We start from the raw sequence: 20953 nt of genomic DNA on the forward strand, positions 1-20953 counted from the left end.
TAGTCTTAATCCATCTAACAATTTCTCATATAAGAGAGACAGGTACAAAATAGGTGATGCTAATTTATTTGAGCTATAAAAATTAGGCAATCATAAATAATAAAATAAAATGATGGAAAATTAATTATTTGATAATTGAAATTTTATTTTAACAAAGGAAAACAGCAATGTTGGAATTACTATTATTTATTCTAGAAGTCAAGTTTTATTACATATAGCATCTGGAATCTAATAATTTGACACACTAAGGGACTCGTCCTTCTAATCTGAAACATGTCGCTCCCATGAGCAATTGTATCAAATTAATTAGTCCCTTTTCTTTTATGAAATTATAAGGGCTTAATAAGTAAGGACATCACCCGATCCTTGGTCTCAAGATGTTCAATAGCATGCCCATCTCCATATTGGTAAATGCATTGTGCCGTTCGTGCAAGGTTGACTGCAACACCAATGATAGTTTGAGAGATATGGGGATTAGAAAATTGAGAAGCATTTAATTTTTTCCACGCATTGCTGATTAATTTCTTTATATGATCACGAGCTTCTTCTTCAGAAGCTTCAGTTTCGTGCATGTAACATTGGATTGATTTGGAAACATCTCCTCTTTTTATTTCATCCTGTAAATGAGAAATAGAAAATTAGCTTATATTCTTAAAAAACTAAAAACAAATAACCATTATCTCCACCAAAATAAATAAGGAAGGACGAAACTATGTCTCGGAGTGGGAGAAGTCTAGCATACCGAGGAGGTTCCAAGATCATCAGCAAGGCGTACAATCCTGGATGACCATCGAATTATATCTGGGTATTCCTCCGTGAAATGCGAGGCCTCCTCTGCTGTTGGATTCGGAGCATAAAAGTATGCATGAACAATAGCCAATGGTACTCCAATTGAAATCCATGCATTATCTAAGTATTCTTGAAGAGTTGGTGTATGTCCACTGTAGAACCACTTAGCTTCCAACAAATATGATTTACATAAATCTGCCCACTGAAAATTAAGAATGGCACATAAATATATCAGCCTGATAATTTACAAGTACAAAACAATTTAGAAGAAAACAATTAAATCCTTAATTAGGAGAAAGACTGATGTGAAACGTATTACAGATGTGCTCTTATGGATCATATAGACATGACGAAACTCAAAAAATAGTTCAGACATGCCAAGCAACTAGTCTAACAATTAAACATCTATAATTTTAGATCAGAATTTTGGATTGAGTTCAAATTTAGTTAGGGAGTTTTCTATACCCAGTTCTATAGAAGATCAAATCAACAAGCTATAATCATCAGAGGTCAAGAGAGTCCTTAAATTAGACTTAATAGATGTTGTCTTTTCAATTTTAATTATCTCCTGATATTTTCAAATTTTAATTATAATTTCTACTTAGATTTAAATTATTTTTTTAGGTCAATTTTTATCATTATATAAGTAGTTGATGTGTTGTTTTTTCATTATAATTTTATGAATTATAGTTAGGAGATGTAACCTTAAAACTTAACAAACTCTAATTCTTTCTTTTCACTTTATATTGCATCAAAGATAATCTTATATTCCATTAAAAAAAATGGTCAATTATTTTTAAAATATCACTAAAATTAAAAAAACAAAAAAAACAAATACCGCTTTCTTCAAGTAAGGGAGGCTGTCAACTCCTTGATCTCTTAGAATATCATAAGCAACTTCGTTTATCGAATTGAACAATGCAAAAAAACATAATTTCATATAGTCTGGAAGACCATCCATGAAATTAAGATCCCATCTGAAATTTAAACATAAAAAAAAATAAAAAACAAAAAATAAAACGGTGCAATACTAATATAGCATTAATTATAAATGTACCCTAGAGCCCAAGACTTAGGTGCTGCACGAACCTTACAATGGCATCTGTGAATAGCTCAAGCTCATCTAAGGTACCATGGACATCATAAATATCATCAACTGTTGTTACAAGTGAATTAAGTTTTGTTAGCATTCTCCTGCAATTATCAAATTGAGGTTCAAATATGATCCCCGCACTCCATAAGAAATTCTCCATCAGCCTGTCCCTGGCAAAATCCAACTTTTCTCCAAGTCCTGTCATCTTCCACCACCTTTCCATGTCAAGAAATTAAACTGTCACTGTGAGAGAGAAGCTATATAAAGTAAACTTGATTAAATTTTATAATATTAGTGAACCCTCAAATCTAAATATTGTTTAAATTAATAACATTGGAGGATCATCAAATCGAAAAGTTTAAATTGTTACGAACAATTTAATTGAATAATATTAGTTTTTATTTGTAGTTCAATTTGCTTCCAATTTATAAAATAATATGAAGTATCTTCTCAATTATACGTACCTAGATGAATCTTTCAGATCTTCTTGGTGTACTGCCTGTACCATGTTGAAATCTAGTTTTGCTAGTTCTAACAAAACAGGTTCCATATCAGTTTTAGTTTCATACAAATTGATGAACCAATGGGCCTCCAATCTTAGCATCCTCCAAGCCAATGGAAGCTCCAAGGCATGGCTCACCAACTCTGAAAGATATTCGGTAGTGTTGCACTTCTTGACATAGTTTTCAAGATTTTTGGTGGTGAAGTCTCTTGCATCTTCTAATATGTTCTCCCCTTCTACCAAGAAGTATGAAGCTTCATACAGGTTTAGCATTCCCTTCAAATCGTCATGAACCCATGCCCTAAAGTTTCCTTGTTCATCCTTGAAATGATTGAAAACCTCTACAAATGGAGAACACAAACCTTAACACAATTATTAATGAGAATGCGTATAACCATCGATATCTACAATGATTAAAAGACTTGCCTTGAGGCACTTGATATCCACGCTCCCTTAAGAGCCGAAATTCTAGAGCAGTAGCATACAAATCATGCACTGTCTCTGTATTCTCTATATGATTTTCATCAAATAAGCTCTTCAAAGTGCTCTTTATTTCATCAACGAAATGGTAAGATAATCCAAGTCTTTCCAAGGTATCGATTAGCTCAAGTTGATCCAAGGGTTTCGATGCATTCGCCAGCATCATCCTTACGTTTGCCTTCAGCTTTTCGCTTCGCGCTATGTACGGCTCTCCCTAAACAACATCAAATTCAAGTATTCAACTCAAGTTGCATGACACTAAAATAACATGAGATTACAAGGACAAACAATTATACCTTATATTTACTAGTCAGTGACTGAACAAAATCATACTCCCACATGGAAGTTCGGTAATTTGCCGACCTCCGGACAATTTGGTCATCATCTCCGGTGGCAACCATGCATCGACCTTTAGCAGGTACAGAGCGAGAATTCTTGCTTGATACGGATTCTACTAAGGGTCGACTAGGAGATGCTAATGTGGGGAGAGTGCTAAACGATGAATCCAAGTGGGTGGGAGCCATTCCAAAGTGTTTTGGACAAGAAAATTTTTAGTGAAGAGAATTCCAACTACCTCATTATATTTATACAACATTCACACGTGTTTGTATATACACTACATTTACACCTTTTTTATAAAATGATGGCATGTGTTTCTTATTATTGTTCATAGACTAGGTCGTCACACTATTCCTAAAATTTAAGATTTTATTGGAGTTGTTATGTAATAATAATTTAAGGGAACTAAAAATTTTAAATTAGATATTAATCCTAAAAATTCAGGTTCTAAATTATTTATGATTAAAAATAATAAACATTACTCTTAAAACATACTTTCAAGAAAAAAATTACTCTTATATGTATTTATTTTTTATTTTTATTCAAATATTATAATATTTTAAGCTTGTTTATAAAATGAAATTAATCTCTAAAAATAATAATTAATTATTAACTACGGTATAAACTGTACACTAGAGTCCCCACCACCAACCTCCGCCACCAAGTCACCAACCTCCCACCAACTCCTTGTAACTTCTTCATAGTTTCACGTGTAAGAAAAAGTTTACTTTACAATTTTATTTAATTTAAAATTGAATATGTTATATGTCAAAAATAAAAACAACAAAATGATATCAATCTTTAAAAATAAAAAACTCATCTAAAATGTTAACATTTAACTCTTAAAAGAAGAATTGCAGTTTTCACATTAGTTTTTTTATTAAAAAAAAATATCGAATGATATTTATTTTTTTAAAAAATTATATTGTTATTACTAAAATTAGACATAACTCATATTTGTTATCCTCGCGGTGCCTTACCTGTTCATTGGGCTTGCAGGATGTTCAGTGGACCGTAGAATTAGTCTTGGTGCGCGCAAGCTGGTCCGCACACCCATGTAAATTAAAAAAAAAAGTATAACTACTTTAACATCAACTTTGACCTGAGAGGAGCGGAGACATAAGATATATATCATTAAAAAAAAACACAGAGAATTAAAAAATTCAAAAACAAATTGTGAAATATCAGATTATAATCTTAGGGCAGAATTGGATGATAGATCCCACAAATTTAATGGCTCTAAGGGCTTGTATATAGTTTTGAAACTTAATTTTTCTTAATACTGCCAGACATAGATAGAAGAGAAGTAGTTTTCCTTGTTATTATTTGAGGTGACATTTGAAAATTTTAAAGTGACAATTCAAAGCTTAAGCAGACAATAAATATACAGGAGCTAATATAATATGAAAAATATATATACAATTATGATTCTAGGTTTTTATAGGAAAGTTTTTCAAATAGATCATAATAAAAATATCATAAAGTAAATCTCGTTAAAAAATTAAAATGTAATGAGCATGTTCTCCCATACTGTACATTTAAAAATTTTAAAGCGACAATTCAAAGCTTAAGGTGACCCATTTGAAAATTCAAAGCCCGTCTGCCCTAAAGTACTGCCCTAAAGTAAAATTGCAAAATAACATTTGAGTGATTGGTACGTAGTCTAATTTAACATGTGTATAGCTAGTGACTTTTATTTTTCTCCTTAGAGATATACACTTCAAGTAGGTAAGCCGCCTCCATTTATTTTTCGATATCAACATTTTTCACGAAACTTCAAATCAGCACTTCATACTGTATGGCATATTATACTTTGTCACACCAGGACATCACGGTCACTATTAAAAAATATAAATTTAAATGATGATTGTGATGTCCAGATATAATAAAATAATAGTCATGAGAACATTCCAATCTTTGATGATGTAACAAAATAACATGATATGTATTATTTTTTTTTAGTTTAACGTGGGTGTCCGGGCCAGCTTGTGCACACCTCGACTAATCCCACGGACCCTGAAGTTAACGACCATGTAAGAAACTCTATGACAATAATCTAATTTAGAAAATAATTAATTTGTCCTTGTAGTCTTAGAAAATAGTATTTAATCCTTATGTTTTCATATTTATCTATGATTTAATCTTTTACATCCATTCATCTTCTTATTATTTTAATCTGAAAAAAACACATATCATGAATATTAATTCAAAATAAACTAAATGTTTAAAAAATCTTTTACCATCACACCATTTTTTTTAATAAAACAATAACATATTTGATCAACTTAAATTTAATGGCCTAACCACACTATAACAATTATGTAAAAATTAAATTTCAAAAACTCAACCTCATATAGAAAAAAAAAAGTATACATTCAAAGACAAATTTAAAATAATCCTAGAGATTTACAAGCTATCATTAACAAAGCACAAGGTTAGTTTTTTTTAGGTACATGTTCATGCAATAATCCATTAATGCTCCTCTATATTTTATTTTTTAGACCCACAAGCCATTATAAAATATCAGGTAAACAAATAGATTTCATTGGACAATATTATGGTTTACTTGATACAGCTATCCTATCCTATAAGTATCTAATCTTATTCTCATTCAACTCTTGTTTTTTTATGTTCTTATGTATTTGTGAATTAATCCATTGATTATGATTGGGTTTCATTATGTTTTTTAATATCAAAAGTTTGATATTAAAATCTACTGAGTAAGTCTTTCCTTATCTTAAATTTTAAATTAAATTATATAAAAGTTAATTCAGAATAAATTATTTAATTTAATAAGTTCAAGACAACTTGAATAATTAAGTAAAAACAATACATAATTTTTTAAAAGAACTTTAAAACAATAATTTCTTTTAATATTAAAACGATACCAGATTAGATCGATATTAATTAGTCACCTGCGACCTGAATCATAGACTTCAATAGAGTTAATAACTTTGTTATTTTTATAAATTATTTTTTAAACAAACCCCACGATGGAAGAACATTTTTGTTATAGTCAGACTTTTCAATCTGTTGAAGCTTTTACATGACAGTGCTAATCCGAAGTTGCATATAAAATAGAATAGGCGACCTCAGCCATTACCTAATGCAGATGTTGAAATTAAGTTTAACTTATAATGGCAATTAAATTTTTTATTGTTTTCATCGCCTGATATACTTTGAAAAATAATTTAAAAATATTATTTAATATATTTATAAATAAAAAAATATCTTAAAAAATCAATACCAAATACAAATTATGACTTTCTTTTTACCTTTTAAAAGTGATTTACAAAAAATATTTTTTCTTTAAAGAAAAAAGGGAGCAGCTTTTGTTAACTTCTTCTGGTAAAGTGGTAAGATAGAATCGAACTCACTTTGCAAGCATGATGTGATGGTGGGATAAAAACAGTGCTGATCAACACTTGTGATGTCTTTTATTGCCGTATGTAATTGCATGTGACCCTTTTTCCTGATCAGCACGTGCGTTGTCTGTACACAGTAAAGATTGATTTAATGCTGGAACAAAGCACAAGATTAGTTTTTTTATATCTGTGTTCATGCCATAATCCATTGATGCTCCTCTATATTTCATTTTTTAGACCCACAAGCCATTATAAAATATTAGATAAACAAATAGATTTCGTGAGACAATATTATGGTTTACTTGATACAGCTATCCTATCCCCAATCTCATTCTCTTTCAATTCTTGGTTTTTTTATGTTTGTCTGTATTTGTGAATTACTCCATTGATTATGATTGGGTTTCATTAGGGATGGCTGTAACATTCTAAGTATTATTTTTTAAACAAACCCTATGATGTGAGAACATTTTTGTTATAATCAGACTTTTCAATCTGTTGAAGCTTTTACATATTAAAAGTCAAATGTGTTAAAAAATAATGCTAAAAAATACTAAAAATAATATAAATATATCAAAAATATATTTTTTGGGTTTTCGTTGTTTTTTGTTAGTTTTGAATTTTTCAAAAAACTTATCAAAAAGATGGGTTAAAAATTAGGTAACAACATCGGGTCTGTTTTATTGAAAACCTGGGCCTGTAATTGACTCAGAAAAAACCGGTCAACCCACTGAGCCTACATGCTAAAATAAAAAAAAATGTTACAAAAAAAATTCCACACAATACAATTAATGATGGGATAGTATATTTTAAGACTAAATTGAGGTTTTTAAATTACCTTTAAACATAACATGATTTTAATAGCTGCACTATATATCTTTTGAATTTATTAGAAGTAACGTGTAATGTAAAGTATGAACCTATCATTATGTAATTCTAATACTATATAAATAAAAAAATTGACTAGAAAAATTATATCAAATTCTCTACTTTATTAGTGTTCATTTTCTTCTCTTTTTTGTTTTAATATATCTTTTGAAATAATTTAAAATAAAAATAAAAATTTAAAATATAATTCTTCTGAACTCCAAAACACACGCATGCTCCCTCAGCAACCACCACGAAATTACCTCTCTAAATTCCAGCTCAATTATTGTTTGCTCTTTGACAATTATTGCTTTGCTAAAAATTTGCAAGAAACTTTCTCAATTTTTTTCTATTTTCTTTTTATCATGGAAACTTTAAGTCACATATCCACCTCCCACGAAATTACCGATAAGTTATATTTTAGAGTTTATTTTAATAATTTAAATTTTAACAAGTAAAAGATATAGCCTTATTATAAAATGCATTTTTTAAAATGAAATTATATTAAAATAAGCATACAAGATTGTTCAAATTATTAATTAATTATAATTAACTTTATATCTTTAGAGGAAACAAAAGGGAAGGATAAAATTATATTTCCCATAACGATAGACCTAGCCCACTTTCCAAATCAGTCCCCTGATAAATAGAATGATGATCCCATAAATTATTTTAGCTCGTAAAGCACAAGCTTAGTTTTCTTATGTCTGTGTTCATGCAATAATCCATTGATGCTTCTCTATATTATTTTTTAGATCCACAAGCCATTATAAAATATCAGATAAACAAATGGATTTCATGAGAAAATATTATGGTTTACTTGGATACAGCTATCTTATCCTATAAGTATCTAATCTTATTCTCTTTCAACCCTTGTTTTTTTATGTACTTCTGTATTTGTGAATTACTCTATTGATTATGATTGGGTTCATTAGGGATGACTGTAACATCGCTAGTATTATTTTTTAAACAAACCCTATAATGGAAGAACGTTTTTGTTATAATCAGACTTTTCCAATATGTTGAAGCTTTCACATGACAGAGCTAATACGAAGTTGCATATAAAATAGAATAGGCGACCTCAGCCATTACCTAATGCAGATGTTGAAAGTTTAACTTCTAATGGCAATTACTTTATGCAAAAAATAGATTAAAATGAAGGAAACTTTTAACATGATTTCTATTTAGAGTTTGGTAAATGAAAGGTCTGTTTTTTGCCTATGGTAGATGACGAGCTTTTCATGTAAATAATGAACTAAACAATGTTGCTACCCGATTTTTGACACCCAGTGTTCCATGCATCTCCGTGCTCCATCACATATATTAGAGCCATAAACAGTAGCATTTCAAGAAGATATGTCATGTGAGATTCAACTGGAGAGAATTAGAGAACTTCGTTCTAATGAGATTGCTTCAGTGAAAGTAACGTGGGAAGGTCATTCGAGATATGAAGCAACACGAGAACCTGAGAAGATGATACGTAATAAATATCGTTATTTCTTCATTCAATCAAGCTAGTAAGTTTTAATATTTATTTTAAGAGGGGAGGAGGAAATGTAAACCCCACCCATAATATATAACCCATTATTGTTTTATATGTTGACCCGTTAATTAGCTAGCCCATTTGGTATATACAGAAAGATAGAGGTAAGGACATTGTAAGTCATTTTCTTCCTTTTCTCTTTGTTGTAGGCTATGTTTATTTTCTGGAATTTATTTTTTGGAAAATTATTTTCTAAATTTTCCTGTTTTTGTTTGCCATTAGAAAAGTTAGTCAACGAAAAACACTTTCCAGTCAAAGAAAAATTTGACCTGATTTCCAGGAAAGTGTTTTCCTAGAAAATTTGGGCAGAAAATACTTTCCGGAAGTTGTGAAAAATTTAGAAATGTCATATTATTTGCTGATTATATCAAATTTGGTCCTCAAATGTTTTATTGCTATATATATTTGGTTTTGAATATTTATTTTTCAATTTCATCTCTTAAAATTTAATTTTTATATTAACTTTGGTCCTCATTTTTATAATTATTATTTGCTTTTCCCTTATCATTTTTTATTGAAATTTTTTATGTATCAAATTTGGTCCTCATTCTTTTGATTGTTACTTATTTTATGTGAAATAATTTATGAAATGTTAATTATTATTATTTTAATTTCTTCATCTTTTATTTTTTTTTATTTTTTAGATTTGATCTCTATTATTTTGATTATTATTTATTTTATTTGAGATAATTTATGAAATTATATTTTTTTCAATTTCATTCTCATTCAACTTTTTAATTTATAAGATTTGTTCCTCATTATTTTAATAAACTTGAGAAAAATAAAACATTAATAAGTTATTTTCCAGCTCATTTTTCATGACATAACCAAACATTGGAAAGTGTTTTTCAACTTATTTTTCATTACACTGTCAAACATCAGAAAATAATTCACTTTTCTGGAATTCATTTTCCAAAAGGAAACTATTTTCCAGGTAATGAGTAAATACCTTAAGAAATTTGAATATTTGAAAGATAATAGGTAAATATTGAAGAATTGTATAGAAAGAATCATATTGAAATTATGGAAAATATGTTTTGGGGTTGATGAAGGAATAATTACAGTTTGGTCCTTGCTTTTGAGAAATTAAGATTTTGTCCCTAAATTCTAAAACAATTATAGTTTAGTCTCTGGTGGTAAATACCAATTTTTAAGATATTTTTTTGATAAATATTTGAGAAATATTTTTCATCTATTACCAATTTTTATTGTTATCATTTAAATTTAGAATTAATTATATTATCTTTGCCTCGTGTACTGCTTCTTTGTAAGAAATTGGCTAAGGATTTTGGTTACATATTTATTGAATAACTGTGAGTAATCTATATGAAATGTCTCTTGAAATTTACATTAATTTTTTATGCAACAAAAAGTCATAAAATTACTACAATTTTGTAAAAATTATTATTTGTCTTATAAATATTATCGTTCTTGGGTTTTGGATTTCTACATATTATCATTTGTGAGTAATCTATTCTTGCCTTGCATTGACTGGAAATTTCACTATTCAATAACTTCTCTGTCCCATTGCTGCCATTTCATAGCCAACTCTTTGTTATATTTAACTTACTCTTCTTTGCTTCTTGCTCATAACGATAACTTGAAAGCCTTACGTTCAGATAGATAATCATTGACCAGTCCATCCTAAATCATTCTATTTAATTTAGAAATGCACAAAGAAAAACGCAAGCAATCCAAAGATGAAGAAAACGATTCATCCTTGCGGAAGAGAAGAAAAGCTGACCTCAGTAAGCCTGTCAGTTTTGTCTCCACAGGTAAGGCAGATGCGTGAGTCTATATATATATAGGAACTGCTGATTCGATTTGAATATGTTATTTGATTAGTCTGATCATAGGATAGGTTGAGTCTACTACTACTTCTGCCTTGCTTTGACTCGAAATTCCTGGTGCTTTCTCCTGCAAATGAATAGACATCACATCCTTTCTCTTTCTCCTATACAAAGAATACAATTAACCTCATTTCAATATCATAGCTTTGGAATTTCATAGCTAACTCTTTGTTGTGTTGCTCCATTGGTAATTGATTGTGCCTTGATTTCTGCAGCTGCCATGACAGAGCCAGAGTCTTCTCGATCGAGACCTGAAGGGACCTATGATGTCTTCTTGAGCTTTAGAGGAGAAGACACTCGCCACACATTTACAGATCATCTCTATACTGCCTTGATCCAAGCAGGAATCCACACTTTTCGAGATGATGATGAACTTCCGAGAGGAGAAGAAATCTCCGATCATCTCATCAGGGCAATTCAAGAATCAAAGATATCCATAGTTGTCTTCTCAAAAGGATATGCTTCTTCTAGATGGTGTCTCAATGAACTTGTAGAGATTCTTAAGTGCAAAAATAGGAAAACCGGTCAGATTGTTCTTCCTATATTTTATGACATTGATCCTTCATATGTGAGAAAACAGAATGGCAGTTTTGCAGAAGCATTTGTTAAACATGAAGAGCGTTTTGAAGAGAAGTTGGTGAAGAAGTGGAGAAAAGCTCTTGAGGAGGCTGGAAATCTATCTGGATGGAATCTCAATGATATGGCAAATGGGTATGCCTTTTTTCCAAATTTATAGTCAATATACCTTACATTTTTCAATGTGAAACAATAAAATACTTAATTGACTTACTATCGATGACTTGCTTTTTTCTATGAGCAGGCATGAAGCAAAATTTATCCAAGGGATTATCAAGAATGTGTTGAACAGATTGGATCCCAAGTACTTATATGTTCCTGAGCACCTAGTAGGTATTGATCCCCTTTCTCACGACATTTTTGACTTTCTAAGTACTGCAACAGATGATGTATGCATTGTGGGCATACATGGGATGCCAGGAATAGGAAAGACCACTATAGCACAAGTTGTATTTAATCAACTCTGCAATGGATTCGAGGGAAGCTGTTTTCTTTCGGATATAAATGAAAGATCAAAACAATTTAATGGTCTGGCTCTTTTACAAAAGCAACTTCTTCATGATATTTTAAAACAAGATGCTGCGAACATCAATTGTGATGATAGAGGAAAGGTTCTGATCAAAGAGCGACTTTGTCGCAAAAGAGTTCTTGTTGTTGCTGATGATGTTGCTCATCAGGACCAGCTAAAAGCTGTGATGGGAGATCGAAGTTGGTTTGGTCCCGGAAGTAGAGTAATTATTACAGCAAGAGATTCAAATCTTCTTCGTGAAACAGATCAAACATATCGGATAGAAGAATTGACACGAGATCAGTCCCTTCGGCTTTTCAGCTGGCATGCCTTCAAGGACACCAAGCCAGCAGAAGATTATATTGAGCTTTCGAAGAAAGCCGTTGGTTACTGTGGAGGACTTCCTTTAGCTCTTCAGGTTATAGGAGCTCTTCTGTACAGGGAAAACAAAGATAGATGGGAAAGTGAAATTGACAACTTGAGCAGAATTCCAAACCACGATATTCAAGGAAAGCTTCTAATAAGTTATCACGCACTTGATGGTGAACTACAAAGAGCATTCCTTGATATTGCATGCTTCTTTATTGGTATAGAGAAAGAAGACGTCGCAAAAGTGCTTGGAGCCCGTTGCCGTCCCAATCCAGAAGTTGTTTTGGAAACTCTCAGTGAAAGGTCTCTGATTAAAGTTAATGCCATTGGAAAGATAACCATGCATGATCTATTACGAGACATGGGAAGGGAGGTCGTTCGTGAATCGTCTCCCTTGCTTCTTGGAAAGAGGACCAGAATTTGGAATAAAGACGATGCATGGAATGTACTTGACCACCAGAAGGTAAGAGCTCAATGCATACACGAAAGCATAGTCATGCGTATTTTCTAAGTCACACTTATTACAAATAATTGGATGAAAGTTGTATTGTTTTTTTTTTAGGGTACGGATGTTGTAGAGGGTCTTGCACTGGATGTCAGAGCATCAGAAGATAAATCACTTAGCGCAGGATCATTTGCAGAAATGAAATTCTTAAATTTACTCCAAATCAATGGAGTACATCTCACCGGATCCTTCAAACTGCTTTCTAAAGAGTTGATGTGGATTTGTTGGCATGAATGTCCTTTGAAATATTTTCCATCTGATTTTACCTTGTACAATCTAGCTGTTCTTGATATGCAGTACAGTAACCTTAAAGAACTATGGAAAGGAAAAAAGGTGAGAAACATGCTGCAATCCTCAAAATTTCTCCAGTATGTAATTTATATTTACATGTTACGACTTATAATTAATTTTCATTATTTTGTGCTCTATTATACAGGATCTCAACAGGCTAAAAATCCTTAATCTCTGTTGTAACCCATTTTTGGGTCCCCGCTTAAAATACAAAAAAATAAATAAATAAAAATCAAAATATTATCAAAAAATAATAATAGTGAAAAGAGGATGGCAAAGCGCCCAGAAAATGGTCAAAAATTGGTTGAGGAGGTTCAAAAATACAAAGATTGAAATTTGACAGTAAATCGTTGACCGGTGAGAGCCCTATTGATAAAGAAAATTTTATTTGAGGAAGAAATGTACAAATCAGATGTTTATGGACTCAATTAAATTTTATTGAAGGTTTAATTGAATTTATGGAGGGTTTGTTCGTAAGAAAAATTGATTTTTAAGTCAATTTGGGTTTTGATTGTAAGAAATTAAAGTTCTGGGGTCAAATTATAATTTTTAAGAGTTGATTTGGTCAAATCAGGGGCTTAATTGCATACATATTGAAGTCTGGTGGCCAATTAGGGACTCGATTGAAGAAATCCAAAATCAAGGACCATAGTGAAAAAGCGCGCAAATTGAAGGGCTGATCTGAAATTGGACCCATTTTGGCGCCAGTTTTCGTTTAAATGAAACGACGTGTTTTGGTCAAAAGAACGTCGTTTCATGCATTTCACTGAAAAAAAAAAAAAAGAAAAAAAGAAAAAAAAAGAGAGACACCATAAGCTTGCTTCTTTCCCTGGACACGCAGAGAACAAGGAAAGAAGAAGCATTTTTCCCTTCATTTTTTTTCTCTCCTTTCTCTCTCCCAAAACCCAAAAAACCAACTACGACCTAACTTGTCCCTTCACTGACACCACCACGCCATCACGCCGAAAGATGCCCTACAGAGGTAGGGGCGGCTGCGCGCCCCTATACCACTATGCCCTGCTCCATGGCAGAATAGGGCATGGTGGCCCTCTCTCCCTCTGCCTATAAATACAGAGGGAGTGCGAGGGGAAAGAGAGGGAGAAGAGATTTAGAGAAGTTGAAAGTTTAGAGAAGTTGCATTGAGGAAGAGGAGAGGGAGAAGGGAGGCTGGAACGTTTTCGTTAGAAAGAAAAAGTGAGGGAGACCGAGAGAGAGATCGACAGTTATTAGAGAGAAAGAGAGGTGAGACCGAAGGAGTGAAACACCATGGAAGAGCAAGGGACCGAAAGTAGAAACTAGAGGGAAGAAAACAGAGGAGATGTTGAGAGGAGAGAAAGGTTTAGAGAGAAACAAACGCCTCCACCAGCAAACTTAAACAGAAAAAAAACGAAAAGGAAGCACGGAAGAATAGAGGAAGGAAGGGAAGGAAAAGAGGGGAGCTGAAAGTTGATATAAAAAAAAAACTGAGACCAGAAGAGGAAGACACAGACGTTAGTGTCGCTGCACCGTGGAGAAGAAGCACAGCCGCAGTCATCGGGCTTCCCAGTAGCTGCCACCGCCATCCTGCCACCATTAACGCTGCCAACGCCAGCAGAACTGAAGAAGAAGAAGAGGAGCAGAACAGAGAGAGTGAACAACGAAAGACAGAGAAGGGGCAAAGAAGAGAAACAGAGGAGACGGGAGAGAAGGAAAGAGAACAGCCGCTGCCTACATCGCCACCCCTGCTGCATCTGCTACCGCCAGCGTCGCCACAACTCCAGGTAACTTTCTCCCCTTCCCTGTCGTTTTACTTCAGCTTCATTTTTGCATGCAGAACGTTTACGTTCTGCAGCAAAAGGAAGATTAATTAGCTAGTTACTGTGCTGTGCACAGTAACTAGCTAATTATATTTTTGCTGGTTACTGTGCACAGCACAGTAACCAGCCCCTTTTAATTGCTTATGGGCTGGAACATCAGCCCAGCCCACGCGGCTGGGCTGAGTCCAGCCCACAGTATATGGGCCGGGTCAGGCCCAGCCCAGGATGGTGGGCCAGATTCGGCCCATTTTTTAATTTTTTTTAGAAAAATTCAAAAATATTTGTTTGTAATTTTACAAGTTTCCCGCGTATTTTTATGTCATTTTGATTAATATCAAGCAATATTTTTCATGTTATTAAAAATACAAAAATCCGATATTAAAATACCTGGTTTTCGTCAAAACTTCCAAAAAAAAAAAAACTTGTTTTTTTTAAAAAATAAAAAATGTTTTTGTGCATACGGCCAAGTATCTCCATGCTAAAAAATCATATGGTGCTTTTCATACAAAAAAAAAAACAATGTTTTAGCATGCATTTTGGCTTTGATAACCAGTTTATTAGAGTCAAGAGAACATTGGCCAAAATTTCAAAAACAACAAAAATTTTATTTTGTTTGTCTTTTAGTATCCGGGGTACGATATTACATGTAATACATATTCCGGATATTAAATGTTTTTTTTCAACGTTATAACGGTTAGGTTCTACCCCATTAAAGATAAGAACCTTCTTATTGAGGAGGGCTTTTCTTGAGTCTTAGATAAACAAGACCAACAAATAGAAAACACGACCAAACCTTAGATTTTGATCAGACAAATAAAACAATGCAGCTTACCTTAGGTAGGATGTATTTGGGGTGCTAATACCTTCCCTTTACGCAACCAGTCTCCGTACCTGATCTCTGAGACCAGTTAGGGTTCCTAGTGACCATAATACTAGGTGGCGACTCCCATTCCATTTTTTTTTACCGCTAAGAGACAAAGAATTCCTTGTCTCCCCACATTTACCATATATATATCCATACAATTAAGGGTGGACGATCGCCGCGACGCCGCACACGTGCGACAATCTCAGTCATTCTCAGCACCTTATTAAAACACCAAACTTGCACAGTTCAAGTCTAGAGAAACTAATTCTGAAAGGTTGCTCGAGTTTAGTTGAGGTGCATCAATCTATTGGAAATTTGACGAGCATCGTTTTCTTGAATCTAGAGGGATGTTGGAGTCTGAAGATTCTCCCTGAAAGCTTTGGCAATATAAAGTCTCTTAAATGTTTGAATATTTCTGGGTGTTCACAACTTGAGAAATTGCCAGAACGCATGGATGATATGGAATCCTTAACTGAGTTGCTAGCCGATGGGATTGAAAATGAGCAATTTCTCTCTTCAATTGGACAATTAAAGCATGTCAGAAGGTTATCATTGCGTGGATACAGTTCGGCTCCACCAAATTGTTCTTTGATTTCAGCAGGTGTTTCGAATTTGAAACGTTGGCTGCCAACATCTTTCACTGAATGGAGATTAGTGAAACGTCTTAAGCTTTCTAATGGTGGTTTGCCTGATCACGCAACTAACTGTGTTGATTTTAGAGGTTTGTCCGCTCTACAAGAATTGGATCTAACAGGAAACAAATTCTCTAGCCTGCCTTCTGGGATCGGCTTCCTTCCCAAGCTAAGGTTCTTGTCTGTTCAGGCATGCAAATATCTTGTATCAATCCCAGATCTTCCCTCAAGTTTATGCTGTTTGACTGCATCTCATTGCAAATCATTGAAAAGAGTAAGACTACCAATCGAACCAAAAATAGAACTATCTATAAATCTAGATGAAAGTCATTCGTTAGAAAAGATTCAGGGCATCGAAGGTCTAAGTAATAGTTTCTGGTATATTCGTGTTGATGACCGCAGTCATTCACCAAGTAAATTACCGAAGAGTGTTGTTGAGGTACTATTTCTTTCGATCTCTCTTACACAAAAATAAACACACACAATTGGCACATACATTAATTAATGTCTAAAATCTCAGCATTTCTTGAAATCAATTTGTATACAGGCAATAATCATTATTATTATTATTATTATTATTATTTAAAAAAATAAATATCATCTTTAATAATATTTTTTATTTTTCTTATTTAATCTAAAAAATTAAATATTATCTTTAATAATATTTTTTTATTAAATATTTAAAGTCTGATTGGTTTTATTTTTTATTTCTTGATTTTATGATAATATATTTATACAGGCAATGTGCAACGGTCGTCACCCTTATCAAATTTCCCCCATTCATGGTGAGATGCCAAATTGGATGAGCTATTTTGGGGGCCAACGATCGTCACCGGTATTTTATTCACTGCCTTCCTGGATGAGCTACAGTGGAGAAGGATGCTCATTGTATTTCCATATGCCTCCAGTCTTCCAAGGCTTAGTTGTTGGGTTTGTTCCACATTATCCCTTAGAGACTCGCATTATTATTATTATAAGAAATAAAAGCAATGGCATTCAATTGTTTGAAGATAAACGAACAGCAGAAACTCTCACACCAAGAAGTGCGGGATGGATAAGATACATAAGTAGAAGTGAAATGGCAATGGAACATTACTGTGCAGATGACGAATTGGAACTACACATTTCTGCAGAGCCAAGAGGAGATGCAGTGCGCATCATTAAAGAATGTGGGGTCCATGTGATCGCAAAGAAGTCAGATTCATTTGAAGAGTCTGAAGTGGGAAGAGATACAGTAATGCCTTCACCACCACTGTATCATCTGCTTCCTCATCCCCATTGTGGTTCAATTACAGCGTCTACACCTAAGCAATGGAGTGACTTTTTATTTGCGAAGCTGCAAGAACATAGCTTCGATTTATGGCTTTCTGGTAAGAACAAATATTTCCTTTAGTTATTTTTATTCTATTATATTTAATTTATGAGATTAAATATTATCTTTAATGATTTTATTATTATTATTTAATATAAAAAATTAAATATCATCTTTAATAAAAAAATATTAAATATTTAAGGCTTTTTGGTAAGAATACATATTTCCTTTAGTTATTTCTATTTTAATATTCTATTTAATTTAAGAGATTAAATATCATCTTCAATTGTTACATTTTTATTATTTAATCGAAAAAATTAAATATTATCTTTAACAATATTTTTTATTAAATATTTAGAGTATGCTTGGTTTTATTTTTTTCTTGATTTTATGATAATATTTTTCTTATTTAATATACAAAATAAAAATTATCTTTAATAATTAGATCTATCGAATATCACTTAAAAATAAATTATAACTTTAATAATTATTTTTTGAAAAAAAAAAGCCAACAATCACTAACATATTTTATTAAAATCACTTTAGTTTATTTAGAAAATATTGAAAATTGATTTTTGTTTTTTTACATTAAAATAAAAAAATTGAATAATGTTTTTATAATTTATTTCAAACTCGATATTTTAAAACTAAAATGAAAAATATGTGATATTAATCTTTTTTATTATAAAGTAAGTTTCTTAATTAAAAGTGAAGGAGATTTGTTTGTAATAACAAAAGGCATGTACAATCATGCACATTTAACTTTCTTTTCAAATTTAAAAGTTTTATTGAATTTGATGGTTTTTTAGGGTACAAACGACTTGAATTGACGTGAGAGTACAAGATCATTTTATGTGGAGATACTTGAAGTTGCTCCAAATCAGTATAGACGTTTAAAAAGGGAGTTTTTCATGAATACAACCCTTCATGTATTTAATATGAATGATGGGAGATTTTAATGTCTTGTAAATGCATTCATTTATATATGGATGATTTTGCTAAGAATTGGTTGGTAAAAAACTTAATTTCATTATATAAAAACCGAAGAGAGAACAATAAATAGCTAAGAATTGATATGCAAAAAAATAATTTGTATGTGTGTATAAGCTGATCGTCCCAGACTCCCAGTACATGCTCATTAGCCCAAACCAATACCCCTTTCCCAGTACCCTTAATACCTCTTCCCAAAAAAATAATTTGTATGTGTGTATAAACTGATTACAAGCAGTGTTAAAAAATAATTTTCCCAGTACCCTTAATACCTCTTCCCATTAGCCCAAACCAATACCCCTTTCCCAGATATCACCCCATGTTTCCACTCACCTACATGCTCATTCCCATTACAGCACCTATACTTCCCTTCCCCATCTTGCAAATTAAACTTCCACAAACCTTGATAAACCTCCCCATTGGCGTACCTTACCAAAGCCTTGACAAACCTTGACTTGGAATGACAAAAACTCATTTGCACAACTTATCCATTATGTAATTTATATTTTCAAGTTACAATTTTTGACGAGCCTCCAGTGTAGTTGAGGTGTATCAATCTGTTGGCTATTTGACGAGCCTCGGTTACTTGAATCTGAAGGGATGTTGGAGGCTAAAAATCCTTCCACGGAGCATTTGTGATCTGAAGTCTCTTGAAACTTTGAATATTTCAAGGTGTTCAGGACTTGAGAAGTTGCTAGATTGCATAGGTGATATAGAATCCTTAACTAAGGTGCTAGTGGATGGAATTGAAAATGAGCAAGTTCTCTCTTCAATTGGACAATTAAAACATGTCAGAAAAATATCATTGCGTGGAAACAGTTTCTATCAGAACTCATCGTCATCTACATTTTGGCATCCACCAATTTCTTCTTTGATTTCAGCAAGTGTTTTATATTGAAAACGTTTGATGCCAAAAGCTTTCATGGATTGGAGATTAGTGAAAAGTCTCGAACTTCCTGATGATGGTTTGTCTGATTGCGCAACTAACTGTGTTGATTTTAAGGGTTTGTCCTCTCTAGAAGAATTGGATCTATCACGAAATAAATTCTCTAGCGTGCCTTCTGGGATAAGCTAGGGACCTTGAGTGTTGTTGGATGCTACAATCTTGTATCAATCTCAGATCCTCCCTCAAATTTATACTGTTTGAATGCACTTTATTGCAAATCATTGAAAAGAGTAAGAATACCACACCAGTCAAAAGAATAACTACTTATAGATCTAAATGATTGTCCTTTATTAGAAGAGATTTAGGACATTGAAGGTCCAGTAATATTTTCTGGTCTCTTTATGTTGATTTCCCCAGGGATTCATCAAATAATTTCCAGAAGAGCCTTGTTGAGGTACTATTTCTGTCTTTCTTGCACAAAAATAAACACACACATTGATTAATTTTTAAAATCTCAGCATTACTTGAAATCAATATATATTTATAAATGCATTGTGCGCCGTTGGTTACCGGTATTGTATTTACGACATTCCTGATGAGATGTCAAATTGGTTGAGCTACATCATCTATTCCTATATTTCCCTTGTGATTTAATAAGAGTGTCTACACCTGAGCAATGAAGTAGCTATTTATTTCCGAAGCTGCAAAAACATAATCTCGATTTAATGCTTTTTGGTAAGAATAAATATTTCATTTAGTTTTTATTATTTTATTTCATTTAATTTAAAACATTAAAAATTATCTTTAATTATTTAATTTTTCTTATTTAATTTTAAAAAATAAATATCATCTTTAATAATATTTATTTATTAAATATTTAGAGTATGTTTGATTTTATTGTTTATTTTTTTATTTTATGATAATATTTTTATTATTAAATTTAAAAAATTAAATGTTATCTTTAATAATTAGATCTATCCAATCTCACTTAATTAAATCATTATTTTATTGCTAGGAACTTATGAGTCTTTTAAGCCAAAAGAATTGTAGGAAGAGCTAAAATTAGCGAGGAATATTTAGAGTCTATTTGATTTTATTGTTTATTCTTTGATTTCATGGTAAAAATTTTAAATTTTGAAAAACAATAATTGAAGACTTATATTTTTTGAACTTTTTTGTTAAAAAAAAAAAACCAACAGTCACTAACATAATTTCTTAAAATCACTTTAGTTTATTTGAAAAATATTGAAAACTGATTTTTTGTTTTTTTACATTAAAAAAAATTGATATTTTACTTCAAATATGGTATTTTAAAACAAAAATGAAAACGATGTGAAATTAACCATTTTAATTAAAAAGTAATTTTTTTCATTAAAAGTGAAGGTGAGTTAATCTGTA

General features: G+C 31.9%; 2 protein-coding genes and 1 pseudogene across 4 annotated transcripts; 2 read left to right on the forward strand and 1 right to left on the reverse strand.

Annotated features, from left to right (window-relative positions):
- Positions 1 to 329: 329 nt before the first annotated feature.
- LOC133706293 (terpene synthase 10-like) lies at positions 330 to 3419 on the reverse strand. The gene is made up of 7 exons (XM_062131798.1): positions 3161 to 3419; positions 2811 to 3078; positions 2347 to 2725; positions 1879 to 2097; positions 1628 to 1766; positions 743 to 991; positions 330 to 617 (listed from the first exon to the last, which is right to left on the reverse strand). Exons 1-7 carry the CDS (start codon positions 3386 to 3388, stop codon positions 330 to 332), a joined length of 1770 nt encoding a protein of 589 aa, XP_061987782.1. The 5' UTR covers positions 3389 to 3419.
- A 7032-nt stretch (positions 3420 to 10451) lies between these two features.
- LOC133668353 (disease resistance protein RUN1-like) lies at positions 10452 to 18684 on the forward strand. Of its 3 annotated transcripts, none has more exons than XM_062088139.1 (8): positions 10452 to 10750; positions 11041 to 11536; positions 11646 to 12741; positions 12841 to 13116; positions 13220 to 13243; positions 15934 to 16806; positions 17107 to 17737; positions 18489 to 18684. In XM_062088139.1, exons 1-8 carry the CDS (start codon positions 10645 to 10647, stop codon positions 18512 to 18514), a joined length of 3528 nt encoding a protein of 1175 aa, XP_061944123.1. In that variant the 5' UTR covers positions 10452 to 10644; the 3' UTR covers positions 18515 to 18684. The 3 variants fall into 3 exon arrangements, with proteins under 3 accessions (XP_061944123.1, XP_061944124.1, XP_061944125.1); XM_062088140.1 differs by having other exon boundaries at positions 10452 to 10723; XM_062088141.1 differs by lacking the exon at positions 18489 to 18684 and having other exon boundaries at positions 17107 to 17297; positions 17501 to 17626.
- Positions 18638 to 20750, forward strand: LOC133668137 (disease resistance protein RPP2B-like; annotated as a pseudogene).
- The last annotated feature ends 203 nt before the right edge of the window (positions 20751 to 20953 follow it).

Source organism: Populus nigra, chromosome 11 (genome assembly GCF_951802175.1).
Source record: "Populus nigra chromosome 11, ddPopNigr1.1, whole genome shotgun sequence".
NCBI lineage: Eukaryota > Viridiplantae > Streptophyta > Magnoliopsida > Malpighiales > Salicaceae > Populus > Populus nigra.